Source organism: Oncorhynchus mykiss, chromosome 13 (assembly GCF_013265735.2).
Source record: "Oncorhynchus mykiss isolate Arlee chromosome 13, USDA_OmykA_1.1, whole genome shotgun sequence".
Taxonomy (NCBI): domain Eukaryota; kingdom Metazoa; phylum Chordata; class Actinopteri; order Salmoniformes; family Salmonidae; genus Oncorhynchus; species Oncorhynchus mykiss.
Genome location: NC_048577.1, coordinates 16,306,359 through 16,325,162, shown reverse-complemented (window position 1 = coordinate 16,325,162; position 18,804 = coordinate 16,306,359). Strand labels below are relative to the sequence as shown.

At 41.8% G+C, this 18,804-nt stretch overlaps 3 protein-coding genes across 5 annotated transcripts in view; 1 reads left to right on the top strand and 2 right to left on the bottom strand.

The window, feature by feature from the left end:
* The window catches only part of LOC110485781 (STE20-like serine/threonine-protein kinase), a 36,005-nt gene extending 30,352 nt beyond the window's left edge, over positions 1 to 5,653 (top strand). For all 3 annotated transcript variants that reach the window (XM_021556940.2, XM_021556943.2, XM_021556941.2), the window contains 3 exons: positions 760 to 885; positions 2,404 to 2,517; positions 2,954 to 5,653. In XM_021556940.2, the coding sequence (XP_021412615.2) occupies positions 760 to 885; positions 2,404 to 2,517; positions 2,954 to 3,100 (387 nt within the window). In that variant the 3' untranslated portion in view covers positions 3,101 to 5,653. The remainder of the gene's footprint in view (positions 1 to 759; positions 886 to 2,403; positions 2,518 to 2,953) is intronic.
* Positions 3,732 to 14,202, bottom strand: LOC110487298 (collagen alpha-1(XVII) chain). The gene is made up of 10 exons (XM_021559216.2): positions 14,053 to 14,202; positions 13,678 to 13,800; positions 13,479 to 13,577; positions 13,226 to 13,360; positions 12,923 to 13,015; positions 9,601 to 9,738; positions 9,011 to 9,205; positions 8,525 to 8,686; positions 6,709 to 6,782; positions 3,732 to 6,259 (listed from the first exon to the last, which is right to left on the bottom strand). Exons 2-10 carry the CDS (start codon positions 13,778 to 13,780, stop codon positions 6,242 to 6,244), a joined length of 1,017 nt encoding a protein of 338 aa, XP_021414891.2. The 5' UTR covers positions 13,781 to 13,800; positions 14,053 to 14,202; the 3' UTR covers positions 3,732 to 6,241.
* Positions 14,203 to 15,842: 1,640 nt separating this feature from the next.
* On the bottom strand, positions 15,843 to 17,927 carry LOC110485779 (collagen alpha-1(VIII) chain-like). The gene is made up of 10 exons (XM_036942608.1): positions 17,889 to 17,927; positions 17,760 to 17,844; positions 17,662 to 17,715; positions 17,465 to 17,545; positions 17,275 to 17,325; positions 17,047 to 17,109; positions 16,625 to 16,684; positions 16,485 to 16,502; positions 16,286 to 16,336; positions 15,843 to 16,174 (listed from the first exon to the last, which is right to left on the bottom strand). The coding sequence occupies exons 1-10, from the start codon at positions 17,925 to 17,927 to the stop codon at positions 15,981 to 15,983; spliced, it is 696 nt and encodes a 231-aa protein (XP_036798503.1). The 3' UTR covers positions 15,843 to 15,980.
* Positions 17,928 to 18,804: the final 877 nt, after the last annotated feature.

Here is an 18,804-nt window from a genome sequence, read left to right as displayed (position 1 = left end):
CATCTTGAAGCAAGTGGGGACAGCAGACTGGTTTAGGGAGAGATTGAATATGTCCGTAAACACTCCAGCCAGCTGGTCTGCGCATGCTCTGAGGATGCGGCTTGGGATGCCGTCTTAGTCGGCAGCCTTGCGATGGTTAACACGCTTAAATGTTTTACTCACATCGGCCACGGAGAACGAGAGCCCACAGTCCTTGGGAGCGGGTCGCGTCAGTGGCTCTGTGTTTTCCTCAAAGCAGGCGAAGAAGGTGTTTAGCTTGTCCGGAAGTAAGACGTCGGTGTCCGTGATGTGGCTGGTTTGCCCTTTGTAATCCGTGATTGCCTGTTTGACCCTGCCACATATACGTCTCTTGTATGAGCCGTTGAATTGCAACTCCACTTTGTCTCTGTACTGACGTTTTGCTTGTTTGATTGCCTTACGGAGGGAATAACTACACTGTTTCTATTTGACCATATTCCCAGTCACTTTGCCATGGTTAAATGCGGTGGTTCGCACTTTCAGTTTTGCGCCAATGCTGCCAGCTAATGAGGGATTATAGACATTGCTTTCAGTGGAGAAAGAAGTAAAGTCTCAGAGCTTGTTGATCCAAGTCAAAGGGACTTTCCCAGGCACTGAAGGATTTACAGTACTTTAGGCAATGCTAGGTCAAGCTTGAGACTCCCAGTGCAAATTAAGCATGTAGCAAGTTCCAACTGTAATTGGGCCTATTTTAATACTCGTGGGAGTTGAATAACTGAGATGTTTCTGTGTGTTTGACAGTTTGCAGCCCAGGAGGAGAAGAGGCAGAAGAATGAGAGGCTCCACCAGCATCAGAAACATGAGAACCAGATGAGAGACCTGCAACTGCAGTGTGACGCCAACATCCGGGAGCTGCAGCAGTTACAGGTACACTCTCAGAAATAAAGGTGTAGATATTTTCCTAAAGGGGTACAACTTATTGTCTCTGGGGTTGTACCCTGTAAGGTCCTCCTTTATACTTTTAGTTATGGGTACATATTTGTACCCAAGTTCATACCTCAGATAGTACCTTTCTCCACAGGTACAAAAGCATGCTTTGTGCTTTTATAGTATAAAGTACCATCACAGTGTCAAAGCCATTTCTTCCTTGTAAGTGGCAAAAATGGACCTCTACCATTGGCCACTTAAACTTGTACAATATCTCCACTCACGGGTGGCCAAAAATAACTATCTGCCTCCAAAACAATTTCCCAATTTGCCTTTTTGATTGAATTGTAGAGTTACCACCCATGACTGTATTTGTTAGTAACAGAAATATTGTTGTTAAATTCTTTCATTTTCAGTCATGTGGCCTTCACCAAGTGAGTTCCTAAGCATATATTACCATTACAATGAAACTCTTTATGACAACACATTACATATCTCACGAGGCCTTATTTTGAGGCCTAGTTTTACCCTAATACAGTGTCATGAAACTCATGGTTTATAGGACACATCAGGCCTGCTTTCAAAATTACCAGATTTTTGGAAAATTCTGTTTGAAGCGTTTCGTCCTTATTCCCTCCTGTTTCCAGGAATCTTCAGACTGTGATTTCTAGGAAACCTGGGAAATTCACCTGAATTTTGCGAGTCTACCTGCAAGTCATTTCATGCTGGTTTGCAAAGTGATTTGTAATTCCTATTGGAATCCACACATCCAACTGTTGGAATTGTACTCACCTGCAACCTGCATTCATAATGACTGCCAGAGTTAGGACCATTTTGAGGAGACTACCTAAGCCATTTAAATTGGAACAACAAAAATCTAACTAACTGATTGGATTAGTTTAGAAACATTTATGTTATTTATCTTTGTGTAGCATAAGATTAATCAATCAATGTACATGCAAAAACACAGATTCTTTAAAAAATCTACCTGCAGTTGAGCATGCTGGGAAATATGAAGATAATAATTATGGAACAAATGTGGCTATTTGGGATACCATCCCAGTGACAAAGCCGTTAGTTCCTTTTAGGTGGCAAAAGGTTAGCATTGTATGGGTGTTGAGGGTAAACAAAATACATTTGTAACCTGGGAAAATAGCCTTCACATTGTACCCCTTTTTTGAGTGTGATGATTGTACCTTTTTGTAACAAAAATGTACCATTATACTCTTTGTCTGCACATGTACCCTAAAAGGTACGAAACAGTACCATGTGAGATCATTATGTTTACCTCTGAAGCCACATTATGCGTATTTTGATAATTTTGTACTCTAGGGAACAATACCGTACCCTTATTTCTAAGAGTGTATGGTATAAAAGATATAGCACTCGCACGCACACATGCATATCAGGGAATCTGAAATTGCGCAAGGTGCAATAGAAAACGCACACCAACACACTTTGATTCATCTGTGATTCAGTATACCGTGTAACACCCAATGTGTGTATTGTGTGTTTCAGAACGAGAAGTGCCACATCCTGATAGAGCACGAGACCCAGAAACTGAAGGAGCTGGATGAGGAGCACAGCCAGGAGCTGAAGGAGTGGAGGGAGAAACTACGACCCAGGAAGAAGGTAACCATCACACCAGTTAACCCTTGACAGGAAATTATTTATCTTTCTATTGAAAATGTGGCACACATTTTGTTTGGGAGATGGAGAGACTTGTAGTTGAAACACATGGTGGCAGGTAGGGTGGGAGGGAGCCTAACGGTTCGAGTGTTGGGCCAGTAACCGCAATCCGCTAGTTTGAATCCCAGAGCTGACAAAGTGAAACATTTTCCATGTGTCCTTGAGCAAGACACTTAACCCTAATTGCTCTGCTGACAATGCCTGACCCTGACTGTGACCCCACTCTCTGAGGGTGTCTCAGGGGGATATGTTAAAAAAAAATTTCAAAAAAAGAATAACACATCTTGTGAAACACTCCAAATATAAGCAGCCGCCAAATTATTATTCTGTGATCTCTTGCTTGTGATCCGCTCACCGACCATTTGTCTGTTGTTCTTAGGCTCTGGAGGAAGAGTTTGCCAGGAAGCTTCAGGAGCAGGAGATCTTCTTTAAGATGAGTGGAGAGTCAGAGTGCCTTAACCCCTCAGCCCAGAGCCGCATCTCCAAGTTCTACCCCATCCCCAGTGTCCACTCCACTGGCTTCTAGGGGTTAACCCATTCATGGCACTCCGGATGGACATGAACATATATCCACACCCACATATTGAAGGCATACACAATGAATAGATACACACACACATACAAATAGACTGGCGCGCGCACACACACACACACACACACACACACCCACACACAGACTAATAAGACTGAGCCTCTGCTGCCTTGCCCCGTCTCCACTGATGACAATCAGGGGGACGAAGGGGCGATATCTCAGAGGGGTGTGTTTGTACCCCTCTATCGGCTTCTGAACGAGGATGGGACAGTAGCCCTCAAGCTACAGACGGTGTTAATCATGAAGACCCTTTTAATGGTGATCTGTTATACATAATTTACCCCTTTTTCATTGTATAGGGCAGGGTCGTGTTCAGTCGGGCACACCGTAGCAAGAGTTTGAATTTGTGTTCTTATTGTAGAAGTAGTACCTCCCCGTTTCACTCCATTTCAAATAATTTTCCACTGACTGAACAAAACCCAGTTTTATTTCTTATAGCTTCCTCTTTTGAAATAAGTTATGAAGGAGATTCTTGACATTATGCATTTTCAAATTTGATACTTTGGCACTGTGTTTCTCAAATCTTAGCCTCCCAAGTCACTAAAGTGTCTCAAGGCAGATTCTATTTTTTTTTATTGCTGATTCCTTTTCATTTGTGAACTTTTTTTTTTCTTCCTTGAAGAATCTAGTGCCTGTATACTTTTATTTCAATGGACTGGCTTTTCAAATGTAAGCTTCCTCTGGGGAAAAAAAAAAAAACTATTGCTGCTCGATTTTTATCCCATTAGTTATTTGCACTAAATCAGGGCTGCCCAACCCTCTTCCTGATTCAGCTTGTTAGGGTCTTGTTGAGCAGCTAATTAGTAGAATCAGGTGTGTTAAATTAGGGTTGGACTGAAAACCCACAGGACGGTAGATCTCCAGGAAGAGGGTTGGACAGACCTGCACTAAATAAAAAGGATGAAGAAACATTTTGTACCAGAAGTCTAATATAATGAACTTATATATTCAATATCTTTGGTGATGTTTGAGAGAGCTAATGATCTGATAAGAATGTACTTTTGGTAAAGGATGAAAAGCACATTTTTTTATAATGAATCTTGACAAAGGCATGATATATTTTATATGCAATCACACATATCTTGACAAGATATTGAATTTAGTTTCCAATTGACTAGGGAGTGACTGCCTGAAGTTGTGCATGAATTTCAATGCAAGTTGGACTTCTTATGTTATAATTATGGTATCAAATGCTATTTTTTGGAGCTTATTAACAACAGTTTGGGATTTATATTTTTCTGTCGGAAATGGTTCCTTTCTTCTAGCCTGGAATCCAAACTGAATCACTACTTTCACTGTTGTTTTACTTGAACATTTGTGAAACGCTTGAGATTCCCAGGCTAGTATCTTTCTTCAGGTTTCATGAGCATGCCTTTCATCTTCAGCACAACTCTTGAGATTTGTTTCTCTCTTTTTGTAATTTGGCGTAGTCGGCGAGTGGCCATTTTGTTTTAGCATACCAAGGAGGGGCTATTAAAATGGGGTTTGTTTATATATCCAGACAGAGACACGGTTTTCACTGTGGTTGCTCAAATGGCGGCGTTATATAATTCGATAGAAATCTGTGAGGACCTATAGTCTGTTTTGTTAGAATTTCATGCAAATGTTTGGTATGTCTGTGTATTGTTTATGAAATTGCCTCCCATTACCATATTCTGTTGGACCTGCATGGCTTTTGGGTTTGTTTTGTAAGGAAACTATGATACTGTTTTATTATCATTCATACTAGCTAATAGCCTTAATGTTTTCAACAAAATGTATGAAGATACGGTATTCATGTTGTGGCCCTCTGTGTAGTTATTTTAATCAGACTTAGTTCAAGTAGCGCCCCAAGTGATCTTTATATTCGTATAGCCTACTGTATCATAGTCAAATGTTTTGTCCGTTACTTATTTAATCTAAGGATAATGAATATGACGTTATCATGAGTTGAACAGTTTTGATAACATTTTCCGAACTATAGTTTTAGCTTATTTTATGATAGATTTGCATGATCTTCTCTAAAGTGGTGGTAGCCTATAACCTTCAATACAGTTGAAAATAATTTGTTAAGGAACTGTTGGACCTGACTGGTTTAGGCCATCATGGCTTCTGATTGGTCCATGTGTTATCTCACCCTTTTTTGATTGGCTGCAGGAACAACAATCAGTCGATGCCATTTTATAATTGGTCTGTAATAGTGGCAAACAACAACAAAACATCATACACAATGAAGGAGTGCTGTGCACCTTACACAAAATGAAGATACTCTGCCAGTAGTTATTTATGTGGAAATGTATCTTTACGCTACAGTATTGTAGTTTCCTCAATTGTCAAATAGTTAAATTCTAATCTGAAATTTAAACTGAATTGAAAATATAATTAAATACCAATCATGTCAATATGTGTTGTTATTAGTGTCATGATTTCCTTCTGATTTTCAAATTGTATCATGATTGATTTCAGAATGTTGTTTGAAATTGAACTACCATTAAAAAAAATGTACTTTATAGTTTATAGAATGACTGTGTACTGTAGATTTACATTGATCTGTAAATAAACAATTTCCTGTATACAATATCGTGTACCTGTTTTGTTTCCTCAGTGAGTCTATAGCGACAATGTGAACCTTAAGTTCCACTTTGATTAAATAAACCAAGCTTTATTTTTAGAAAGTGATACCAGTACATTCAAAGAAGATTTTGATAATGGTTTGAGTTTTGTTGGATACGAAATGTGTTTTTCCTCAAGTACAATAGCTATTGAATAAAAATAGCACACCCCTATTTGAACTATTCTTGCTATCAACATGCAAGGAGGTGAATTAGAAACCTACTCCAGATCAAACACTAGGAAAAAAATAGATTGTAAAGACGTCTTGGACACAACACATCAGCGCATGGAATACTGTCCTGTTTAACAGTTTCTCCTATAGAAAATAATATATTCACATCGGTAATGTCTCCAAGGCATTAGGCCCCCAGACATGTATGCTCATGAGTCATGACATATTTCATCGGACTTTCATTCACCTTTTTAATGGGTATTTAACAATCATATCATCTCAAACACCAACATTCCTCCTCCTTCTGTGTGTCACGAGTGTGTGTTCTCCTGTGGGAAAATGTGAAATCTTAATGAAGCCATATCTCTTTTGCATAACTAGGTCAGATCGACACATCATGCATAGCAGGGACACTTGTATTGAGGGTACTACCATCCTAGAATTACATATAGTGTTCCTTTGAATGGATCCTACTGTAGCATCATGCTTAAGTATGTTGGTAAAGGGAAAACTTGAAAAGGTGCTCTGTGATTATCATGACGTACCCCCCCCCCCCCCCCCCCCCCCCCCCCCCCCTTTTCCACTCCAGACCTGGGAGTCCTTCCTGGGATTCCATCTAGTCCTAGTTAACCAGAATTCAGAGTGAAAGTGTCACAATGGGACCTATTGTATGACTTTGTCTTGCCTGAGTCTCTTAACACAATGGTTTACAAAGACCTGGCAAATGATCAAGAGCGTAACTCTAAAGATGTAAAAGGCGTAATGGTTCAAAAGGTACCTCTCTCGCCTTTGTGACCTGTATGTCCCCTTTCTGTCCTGGCCTTCCAGGGGGTCCCACAGTGTTTCCATGGGCTATGGATGATGCATAAGGTTATTTCATATAAAGCTAAAGCTGCAATCAGCATTTTGGCAAAGCCCCACCAATGTTCAATCGTGACAAATTGGACTTCACACTTGGTACTGTTCTTTATTAAAATTTATAATGTGAAATAACGTACCAGTCAAAAGTTTGGACACAGACTCATGGGTTTTTCTTTATTTTTACTATTTTCTACACTGTAGAATAATAGTGAAGACATCAAAACTATAAAATAACACATGTAGTGTACTGTAGTGAACAAAAAAGTGTTATTTAATTTATGTTTGAGTTTCTTCAAATAGCCACCCTTTGCCTTGACGACAGCTTTGCACACTCTAGGCATTCTCTCAACCAGCTTATTCAGGGAGTTACCTGAAATGCATTTCAACTAACAGGTGTGCCTTGTTAAAAGTGCATTTGTTGAATTTCTTTCCTTCTTAATGTGTTTGAGCCAATCAGTTGTGTTGTGACAAGGTAGGGGTGGTATACAGAATATAGCCCTATTTGGTAAAAGACCAAGTCCATATTATGGCAATAACAGCTCAAATAAGCAAAGAGAAATTACTTTCCATCATTGCTTTAACACATGAAGGTCAGTCAATCCAGAAATGTTGAAGAACTTTGAAAGTTTCTTCAAGTGCAGTTGCATAAACCATCAAGTGCTATGATGAAACTGGCTCTCATGAGGACCGCCACAGGAAAGGAAGACCCAGAGATACCTCTGCTGCAGAGGACAAGTTCATTAGAGTTAACAGCCTCAGAAATCAGCAATTAACTGCACCTCTGATTGCTGCCCAAATAAATGCTTAAAGTAACAGACATCTCAACATCAACTGTTCAGAGGAGACTGTGTGAATCAGGCCTTCATGGTCGAATTGCTGCAAAGAAACCACTACTAAAGGACACCAATAAGAAGAAGAGACTTGCTTGAGCCAAGAAATACAAGCAATGGACATTAGACCAGTGGAAATCTGTCCTTTGGTCTGATGAGTCCAAATTTGAGATTTTTGGTTCCAACCGCCATGTCTTTGTGAGATGAAGAATAGGTGAACGAATGGTCTCCGCATGTGTGGTTCCCACCATGAAGAATGGCGAAGGAGGTGTGGGGGTACTTTGCTAGTGACACTGTCTGTGATTAATTTAGAATTTAAGGCACACTTAACCAGCATGGCTACCACAGCATTCTGCAGCGATACGCCATCCTATCTGGTTTGTGTTTGGTGGGACTATCATTTGTTTTTCAACCGAACAATGACCCAAAACACACCTCCAGGCTGTGTAAGGGCTATTTGACTAAGAAGGAGAGTGATGGAGTGCTGCATCAGATGACCTGGCCTGCACAATCACCAACTCAACTCAATTGAGATGGTTTGGGATGAGTTGGACTGCAGAGTTGAGGAAAAGCAGCCAACAAGTGCTTAGCATATGCGGGAACTCCTTCAAGACTGTTTAAAAAGCATTCTAGGTGAAGCTGGTTGAGAGAATGCCAAGAGTGTGCAAAGCTGTCATCAAGGTATAAGGTGGCTACTTTGAAGAATATATTTGGATTGTTTAACACTTTTTTGGTTACTACATGATTCCATATGTGTTATTTAATCGTTTTGATGTCCTCACTATTATTCGACACTGTAGAAAATAGTAAACATAAAGAAAAACCTTTAGGTGTGTAGGCGTGTCCAAACTTTGGACTGGTACTGTACGTTAATGAATTGCATTAATACTGTATTATTCTCACCTCTGATGTATTCCACAAGGTCAGTGGCATTACTATGGGAACCAAACACACGGCTGAATCCTGGCGCCCCGGGAGGGCCAGGGGGTCCTGGGGGTCCTTGAACAACCTGTGACTTCTCCAGCTGAGACCGGTTCTCAACAACGTCCCTCAACAGACCATGGTCTACGGGATGGGAAACAATCAAGACCAGAGATAGCATATGCATTTACATCCAATGACCAGCAAACGTAGGACTCTTCATTCATTGTCGATGGTCGCTATCTTTACTTATGAACATCTGTGTCCCATTGGCATAGAAATGTAATTACTATGCCAATGGGTCACATCCCAATTCATGTCAATGTGCCATTCCTTTGATTTTCCATTGTCATTGGAAACAAATACGCTTTGAAGAATTGTATTTAAATGTTGAGTTAAAATGTGTCTAACTCTGAAGAGTATATTGTAGCACTGCGATGACAGTATTGGATATTCAGTTTCACTTACACTTGATGTAGTCAGTCACTCGGACCGCTATATTGGAGTAGTCTGTCTCAGTCTCAGCCAGCCTTCTTCCCTCGCTGGTCCTGTGGTCGAAGGCGTGGCCGTACCTAGAGCTACCCTGCTCTCCCTTGTGTCCCTGGGATCCAGGGGGACCTGGGGGGCCTGGAAGCCCAAACATTCCCCCTCTTATACCATCACCTGGTGAGGATAATACAATTTGCCAGTTATACCCACGGATACCCACTGCTCTAGGGCAGTAACTCAATGCCAAGGGTAAATTATTGCTTTGAAATGAACGGGAGTCCGTAAAATCCCCTATCAATGTCTATTTTTCATTTTAATAAGTAACCTTTTTATCTTGGGGAGGACATCCATAAAGTGATGTAATTAGGGTAACCTATTGTACAGGCTCAATGCATTTCAAGTAATCTATTAACTTTTATTGCCTGGTTTTGACCTACAGGGTGAATAATGGCAAACTAACTATTTCTGTACTGTTGTAACTCTAGGAGTCTTTGGATAGTACTGTAAAACCATATCATTGTCCACTCAGTAGAAAACAATTTATGAAACCCTTATTGATTTGACCATACTCTGTATGTAGTCCTTGACCTCCTCCAGCCTGTATCCAGAGCTGCTGTAGGGGGCCTGTCCTGAAGGACCGGCAGGGCCTGGGACACCAGGTGGACCAGGAGGCCCCTGAGCGCCCAAGACGCCTCTGTATTCAGTATCTAGAAAGGACAGGCAGAACTGACATCAGTTCAACTATTAAGAGGAGTAAATGTGCAGACTGTCCAGTAAGTCCTTCTGGCTCGAGACCTACTGCGCATTCGGAAAGTATTCAGATCCCTTGACTTTGTTATGTTACAGCCTTATTCTAAAATGGATTAAAAAACTTAAATAAAAACATGTCTCATCAATCTACACACAATACCCCACAATAACAATGAGAAAACAGGTTTAAAAAAATGTGTGCAATTTATTACAATTATAAAAACAGAAATACCTTATTTACATAAGTATTCAGACCCTTTGCTATGGGACACTCGAAAATCAGCTCAGGTGCATCCTGTTTCCATTGATCATCCTTGAGATGTTTCTACAACTTAATTGGAGTCCACCTGTGGTAAATTAAATTGATTGGACATGATTTGGAAAGGCACACACCTGTCTATTTAAGGTGTCACAGTTGACAGTGCATGTCAGAGCAAAAACCAAGCCATGAGGTCAAAGGAATTGTCCGTAAAGCTCCGAGACAGGATTATGTCAAGGCACAGATCTGGGGAACAGACCAAAACATTTCTGCAGCATTGAAGGTCCCCAATAACACAGCGACCTCCATCAGTCTTAAATGGAAGAAGTTTAGAACCACAAAGACTCTTCCTAGAGCTGGCCACACAGCCAAACTGAGTAATCAGGGGAGAAGGGCCTTGGTCAGGGATGTGACCAAGAAATCAATGGCCACTCTGACAACTGCAGCACTGCACCAATCAGGCCTTTATGGTAGAGTGGCCAGACGGAAGCCAATCCTCAGTAAAAGGCACATCACAGCCCACTTGGAGTTTGCCAAAGGGCACCTAAAGACTCCCAGAACATGAGAAACAAGATCCTCTGGTCTGATGATATCAAGATTGAACTCTTTGGCCTGAATGCCAAGTGTCACATCTGGAGAAAACCTGGCACCATGGTACTGGCAGCATCATGTTGTAGGGATGTTTTTCATTGGCACGGACAGGTAGACTTGTCAGGATCAAAGGAAAGAACGGAGCAAAGTACAAAAAGATCCTTGGTGCAGCAAGTAGCTTACTAGTTAGAGCATTGGGCCAGTAACTGAAAGGTTGCTGGATCGAATCCCCCAGCTGACAAGGTAAAAATATGTTCTGCCCCTGAACAAGGCCGTTAAGCCACTGTTCCCCAATAGGCTGTCATTGTAAATAAGAATTTGTTCTTAGCTGACTTGCCTAGTAAAATAAAAAAAATCCTTGATGAAAATGTTCTCCAGAGTGCTCAAGACCTCAGACTTGGGTGACCTTCCAACAGGACAACAACCCTAAGCATGCAGGCAAGACAACGCAGGAGTGGTTTTGGGACAAGTCTCAATGTCCTTGAGTGGCCCGGACTTGAACCCAATCGAACTTCTTTGGAGAGACCTGAAAATAGCTGTGCAGCGACGCTCCCCATCCAACCTGACAGAGCTTGAAAGGATCTGCAGAGAAGAATGGGAGAAACTCCCCAAATAAAGGTGTGCCAAGTAGGGCTGGGCGATAAATCAATATCAATAATTATCAAGGTAATTACTTCCCTCAATAACGATATAAAAACGTTTAGATTCATTTTCGATAATGTCGATATAGAATAATTAGGTCCAGCAGTCCATTTCACCTCTGACGCAGCAGGAACGTGCAGAGAAGTGACAATATGCATGTGGAGAGGTAAACGCCCACTAAAAACCACTTAGCACCTCGAGTGATGGAGTCGCCACTATTAACCACGACAAATTAGTCATGTAGGTGAAAACAGTGGCAGTGATAGCCATAGAGAAGGAGCAGCTTCCAACGAAGAAATGATTGATAAAAAGGGTTCAACTGTTTCAGTAATTTGGAAGTGGTTTGGCTTTTTGAAGTCTGACAAAGAGCAGAACAATGTTCGGTGCAAATTGTGCCGTAGACAGGTGGCTACGAAGTCTGGTAATACGACAAACCTTTTTCAACATCTGAAGCAAAATCACTCTTTGGAACATGTAGGAAGTTTGAGTTTGCGTAACGGTATTGATAAACGCCCCTCAAGCACCAGCCAATCTAGGGATGTTTGCCCGAAGCAGACAACACTGACAGCGTTTATGCCCTACAAGCAAACATCGAAAAGACAAAGACATCAGAAATGATATTATGCATTGCATTGCTAAGGACATGATGCCAATTAGCAGAGTCGAAAAGGATGGTTTCAAGCTTATCAATTTAATTGACCCCAGGTACGTGCTCCCTTGCCGCAAACATGGAACAATTTTCCTTAAATATAATTTTATGTGTAGCTCACATAATACATTTTTTTTACTTTTATTTAACTAGGAAAGTCAATTAAGAACAACTTCTTATTTACAATGACGGCCTATCGGGGAACAGTGGTTTAAGTGCATGGTTCAGGGGTAGAAAGACAGATTTTTACCTTGTCAGCTCAGGGATTCAATCTAGCAACCTTTTGGTTACTGGCCCAACGCTCTAACCACTAGGCTACCTGCCACCCCAAAGCCCTTGGTTGGTTCAGCCATTCATAAACATAATTTGATTAATATCGTGATAATTATCGTTATCGAATGAAAAAATGTATAGCTATCGTGATAATTTATTTGCCATATCGCCCAGCCCTAGCGCCAAGCTTGTAGCGTCATACCTGCCAAAGGTGCTTCAACAAAATATGAGTAAAGGGTCTGAATACTTATGTAAATGTGATATTTCAGGTTTTTATTTGTAACTAATTAGCCAAAATGTCTAAAAAAAACTATTTTTTCTTTGTCTTTATGGTATATTGTGTGTAGATTGATGATGGAAAAAATATATTTAATCCATTTTAGAATAAAGCTGTAACGTAACAAAATGTGGAAAAAGTCAAGGGGTTTGACTACTTTCTGAATGATAGATGATTGGGATATAATGTGTGGCCAAAACCGTGTCTTTTAGCTCTTGCAGAAAAAACATGTGCTAAACGCTAATGTTAGTATAAATTCCGTAGTCAGAAGGGTTGCAAAATTCCAGGAACTTTCAATTCCTTTCCAGGTTTTTCTGATGTCCCGGTTGAAGGATTCCGGATTTCCTGCTTTTCCCTTCTGATTCCGGAAATCCTCCAGCCAGGGTTTTGAAAAAAAAAATTTTTTATTGAAAGTTCCCTGAATTTTGGAACTCTAGTCAGAGCTCTTACTTTGCAGAAGATAAAAGATGTCACTGTAGGACCCAGGTAGGCCTGGTGGGCCGGGAGGTCCAGGGGGTCCGAGCATGCCCACCATACCCTGCTCTGATGACAGACGGATGCCACAACCAATCACAATCCTGAATTCTTATCACGTGACCATTTTAAATCAATTGAACTACTTACCGAGATCCATCTGTAGGTCCTGGCCCACCATTTGGGAAACACTTGCACACGCTATGGTTAAAGAAGCTAATGGTGTGTGTATGAATCTAAATGTGAATCTGACATGGCTGTGTCACAGTGATTCCTTACCATTCATTAGATTGAGGACTCGTCCAGCCACCTCATGAGTATTAAAGCCATAGCCTCCTCTCCATGGGATCCCTGGGATGCCAGGAGGTCCAGCAGGGCCAGGAGGACCGATGACGTAGCGTCGCACTTCCTCCCCTGAGATGGGTACGGATCAGGCAAGGGCACTTCACTGACCATTGACTGTCTCATGACACAATATTATCTCTTTATTCCGTCCCGATTTTTAACATTTGTGCTCAAACATCTGACTTACTCTGTAGAAGGCTGATGATGTCATTTAGCGATGTGCTGCCTCCACCGGGAGCGCCAGGCGGGCCTGGAGGTCCAGGCACCTCACTAGCAATACCTCCACCTGAAATGTCAACAGAACTATTAGATCCAGGCAAACATACAATATGATATACTTCATATATGTAATGCTTTTGATAAGATGTTGGTTTGTCTGGACTCACTCTGGATGTATGCGATGACGCGACTAGCAAGGTCGTCCACGGACTCCAGTGATCCACCACCAGGGGGCCCCGGTACACCCGGAGGACCCGGAGGTCCCGACATGTACTCCCTGACACCATCGCCTCCATGAAGGACAACACAATACACAAGTTACTGCACTGCTAAACAGTAGCGTAGAAAAGGTTTTAGATCATCAGGCACCATTTTAGTTAGCATCAACTACGCAAACAACATCGAAATCCTGTTTTGTCGACCATATTGTCCCACAGAGGTCACATACGCTATCAAATATTGTAACGGTCTTTGGATGGACGTAGTTTAGGCCCAATCCTTTTCATTGAAGGTAAGAAGAACAAGCAGATCATCTCACTCACTCTTGAGGTATTCTGTGATGTATTGGCGGACGTCCGGTGTTCCAGACCCAGACCCAGGTGCCCCATCGCGGCCGGGAGGTCCAGGTGGACCTGGCGCTCCAGGGGAACTCCTGGCTGATCCACCACTGGAGTAGCCAGGGATTCCTGGAGCGCCAGCCTCACCTAATGAAGATATACAGTGCCTTGCGAAAGTATTCGGCCCCCTTGAACTTTGCGACCTTTTGCCACATTTCAGGCTTCAAACATAAAGATATAAAACTGTATTTTTTGTGAAGAATCAACAACAAGTGGGACACAATCATGAAGTGGAACGACATTTATTGGATATTTCAAACTTTTTTAACAAATCAAAAACTGAAAAATTGGGCGTGCAAAATTATTCAGCCCCCTTAAGTTAATACTTTGTAGCGCCACCTTTTGCTGCGATTACAGCTGTAAGTCGCTTGGCATATGTCTCTATCAGTTTTGCACATCGAGAGACTGACATTTTTTCCCATTCCTCCTTGCAAAACAGCTCGAGCTCAGTGAGGTTGGATGGAGAGCATTTGTGAACAGCAGTTTTCAGTTCTTTCCACAGATTCTCGATTGGATTCAGGTCTGGACTTTGACTTGGCCATTCTAACACCTGGATATGTTTATTTTTGAACCATTCCATTGTAGATTTTGCTTTATGTTTTGGATCATTGTCTTGTTGGAAGACAAATCTCCGTCCCAGTCTCAGGTCTTTTGCAGACTCCATCAGGTTTTTTTCCAGAATGGTCCTGTATTTGGCTCCATCCATCTTCCCATCAATTTTAACCATCTTCCCTGTCCCTGCTGAAGAAAAGCAGGCCCAAACCATGATGCTGCCACCACCATGTTTGACAGTGGGGATGGTGTGTTCAGCTGTGTTGCTTTTACGCCAAACATAACGTTTTGCATTGTTGCCAAAAAGTTCATTTTGGTTTCATCTGACCAGAGCACCTTCTTCCACATGTTTGATGTGTCTCTCAGGTGGCTTGTGGCAAACTTTAAACAACACTTTTTATGGATATCTTTAAGAAATGTCTTTCTTCTTGCCACTCTTCCATAAAGGCCAGATTTGTGCAATATACGACTGATTGTTGTCCTATGGACAGAGTCTCCCACCTCAGCTGTAGATCTCTGCAGGTCATCCAGAGTGATCATGGGCCTCTTGGCTGCATCTCTGATCAGTCTTCTCCTTGTATGAGCTGAAAGTTTAGAGGGACGGCCAGGTCTTGGTAGATTTGCAGTGGTCTGATACTCCTTCCATTTCAATATTCTCGCTTGCACAGTGCTCCTTGGGATGTTTAAAGCTTGGGAAATCTTTTTGTATCCAAATCCGACTTTAAACTTCTTCACAACAGTATCTCGGACCTGCCTGGTGTGTTCCTTGTTCTTCATGAAGCTCTCTGCGCTTTTAACGGACCTCTGAGACTATCACAGTGCAGGTGCATTTATACGGAGACTTGATTACACACAGGTGGATTGTATTTATCATCATTAGTCATTTAGGTCAGCATTGGATCATTCAGAGATCCTCACTGAACTTCTGGAGAGTTTGCTGCACTGAAAGTAAAGGGGCTGAATAATTTTGCACGCCCAATTTTTCAGTTTTTGATTTGTTAAAAAAGTTTGAAATATCCAATAAATGTCGTTCCACTTCATGATTGTGTCCCACTTATTGTTGATTCTTCACAAAAAAATACAGTTTTATATCTTTATGTTTGAAGCCTGAAATGTGGCAAAAGGTCGCAAAGTTCAAGGGGGCCGAATACTTTCGCAAGGCACTGTAAGTTGGCTTAACTTATACAAAGGATCCACATTGAGTGATAAACATTGTTGAAGTGATGCTCCAAAGCTTTTGTATAATTTTAGTCAATAGATTTGAAAATAGTGCTCCCGAGCCAAAACAGGTTCCAGTTGAATTATTTTTGTGATTCGTATGATATGTTACGACTGTATAAGTGCTTAAGATCCCAGACTGCATCTTTAAAGGGGTGTAAGGGTGTACCTTTTGGACCCGGTTGCCCCTCGGGGCCCTCTGGACCTTGGGGACCTGGAAGTCCACTGTCCCCTTCTGGTCCTGGACCCCCAGGTTGTCCCTGGGGTCCAGGGAAACCTGGGGAGAAAACAATACAATGAACAATACAACATATACCCACAAGGATCAGGCCACAGGTGTAGGCTTGGATGTTTAACTATGCCTCTGGTAAATATTTGATCCACCCACCGACACCGGGATCTCCGGGAACTCCTGGTAAACCGGGCTGACCTGGGTCACCTGAAACATTGATAAAATTGCATTAAGGTCGACATTTTAAGTGTATCACTAAGTCTGCCATGTAAATAGTATGTGACTGAGCCAGTTCATAGCCTACTATGATATCAATCCAGCCCTTTGTCATGGACATGCCTTTAAAATTGCTTACCTTGGTAACCCTGGGGACCTGATTTGCATTAGGAAACAATAAAATGATTTACAAGATGAGTGCACATAACCTCTGTTTCAACCAAATTGACTATGATGAAAACACAAATGGTATAGACAGTGAGTTGGACCCCTCTGTACCTGGTGATCCCGGAAGGCCAGTTGGGCCAGCAGGTCCTGGTGGCCCAGCGAAGAAGGTTCCTGAAAGGCAACACAGCATTACACGACAATATTACGTGACCTTCCATATCATACCATATCATATGGGGCGGCATATAGCCTAGTGGTTAGAGCGTTGGACGAGTAACTGAAAGGTTGCAAGATCGAATCCCCGAGCTGACAAGGTAAAAATCTGTTGTCCTGAACAAGGCAGTTAACCCACTGTTCCTAGGCTGTCGTTGAAAATAAGAATTTGTTCTTAATTAACTGACTTGCCTAGTTAAATAAAGGTCAAATATATACTGATCAACAGCTTCTATCTTTGACAGTAGAGTCATTGTGATTGTGTTGAGTGATCAGATGGTAACAGTATGGATAGTGTGGTTTTGGTAAGGGCCACCTACCTGAGTTGGGCACGAAGCTACCTGGCTCTCCCTTATCTCCTCGGGGGCCGGGCACACCAACACCTGTGAGAGAAATTGGTCAGGTTGACTTGAAATTCATCAAAATGGTTTGACAAGGAACTTTGCAACAGATGACGCAAACCAGTTCTTACAATAGCTTAATTATTTTACAATATCATTTCAATATAATATTGTACATTCTTCTCAGGTAGAAATGTTATGGCTTACCTGGTACACCTGGTTCTCCTTGAGGACCTTCAGGACCTGGGGGACCCTTACCTGAGAAGGAATAAGGTATGAATTAGCTTTTTAAAAAGGACAGAATCCATAAGAAAAAGGAATCTGAACAAAATAAAATAAAACAGCTATCCGTCCAAAAATACATTGAAGTGCATGGAGAATGAACCACATGGCTTACCTAGAAGACCCTGGGCACCTGGTTCTCCTGGGGGCCCTGGAGGGCCAGGTGGGCCAGGAAGACTAGCCACAGGTGCGCGTCCTGTTGTAAGGGGTAAAGTAAGTTTAGAGGTAATAAGAAAGTCATACACTAAAAAAATAACATATTTTCAGCCAAACATACTCACTCTGTGGTTTCCACAGTCTGTACAGTAATACCAGGCTTTCCCTGATCTCCCTTCTCTCCTTCCTCTCCCTTTTCTCCCCTGGGACCTATAGAGACAAAGACAATGAACAATTAAAGTGAAAGTACGTACAGTATGTGGACCCTGATGTCTCATTGGATATCTGAGAAATAAGTCTTTCCAGGCGTCCCAGGAAGACCAGCAGGGCCAACAGGACCTGAGGAGACACAACAGAAGCACTGAGCACACAGCTTACTGTACCTGAAAGTCTATGAGGAACTTCATGAAGATCTCCAACATCTAGATCTTCATCCAGATCTTACTCAAACTGTCTTAGAACAGGTTCCCTAACTTTTTATAGTCCTGTACTCCTTCAAACATTCAACCTCCAGCTGCGTACACCCTCTAGCACCAGGGTCAGTGCACTCTCAAATGTTGTTTTGTTGCCATCATTGTAAGCCTGCCACACACACGCTATATGATACATTTATTAAACATAAGAATGAGTGTGAGATTTTGTCACAACCTGGCTCGCGGGAAGTGACAAAGAGCTCTTATAGGACCAGGGCACAAATAATAACATAATAATAGTCAATATGTTTGCTCTTTATTTAACCATCTTACATAATGAGAAGGGTGTGCTTGAAAGGATGCACATAACTCTGCAATGTTGGGTTGTATTGGAGAGAGTGTCCTTTTCCACACACAGTCTGTGCCTGTATTTAGTTCATTCATTCATGCTAGAATCCACTCTCATATAGGTACATGGTTGCAAAGGGCATCAGTGTCTGAACGACACGATTTGCCAAGACAAGAAACTCTGAGAGCAGCCCGATCCAGAAATCTGGCAGTGGTTTCTGATTAAATCAAATTTTCACAGAACTGCTTGTTGCAATTTCAATGAGGCTCTCTTGTTCAGATATCGGTAAGTGGACTGGAGGCAGGGCATGAAAGGGATAACGAATCCAGTTGTTTGTGTCGTCCGTTTCGGGAAAGTACCGCTACATCACATTTGATATTGTCCGTAAACTTGAGTTAATTTGCACACAAAAACAATACAACGATGGAAAGACCTGTGTGTTGTCCTTGTTAATGCAGAGAGAAAAGAGCTCCAACTTCATAATCATAGCCTCAATTTTGTCCTGCACATTGAATATAGTTGCGGAGAGTCCCTGTA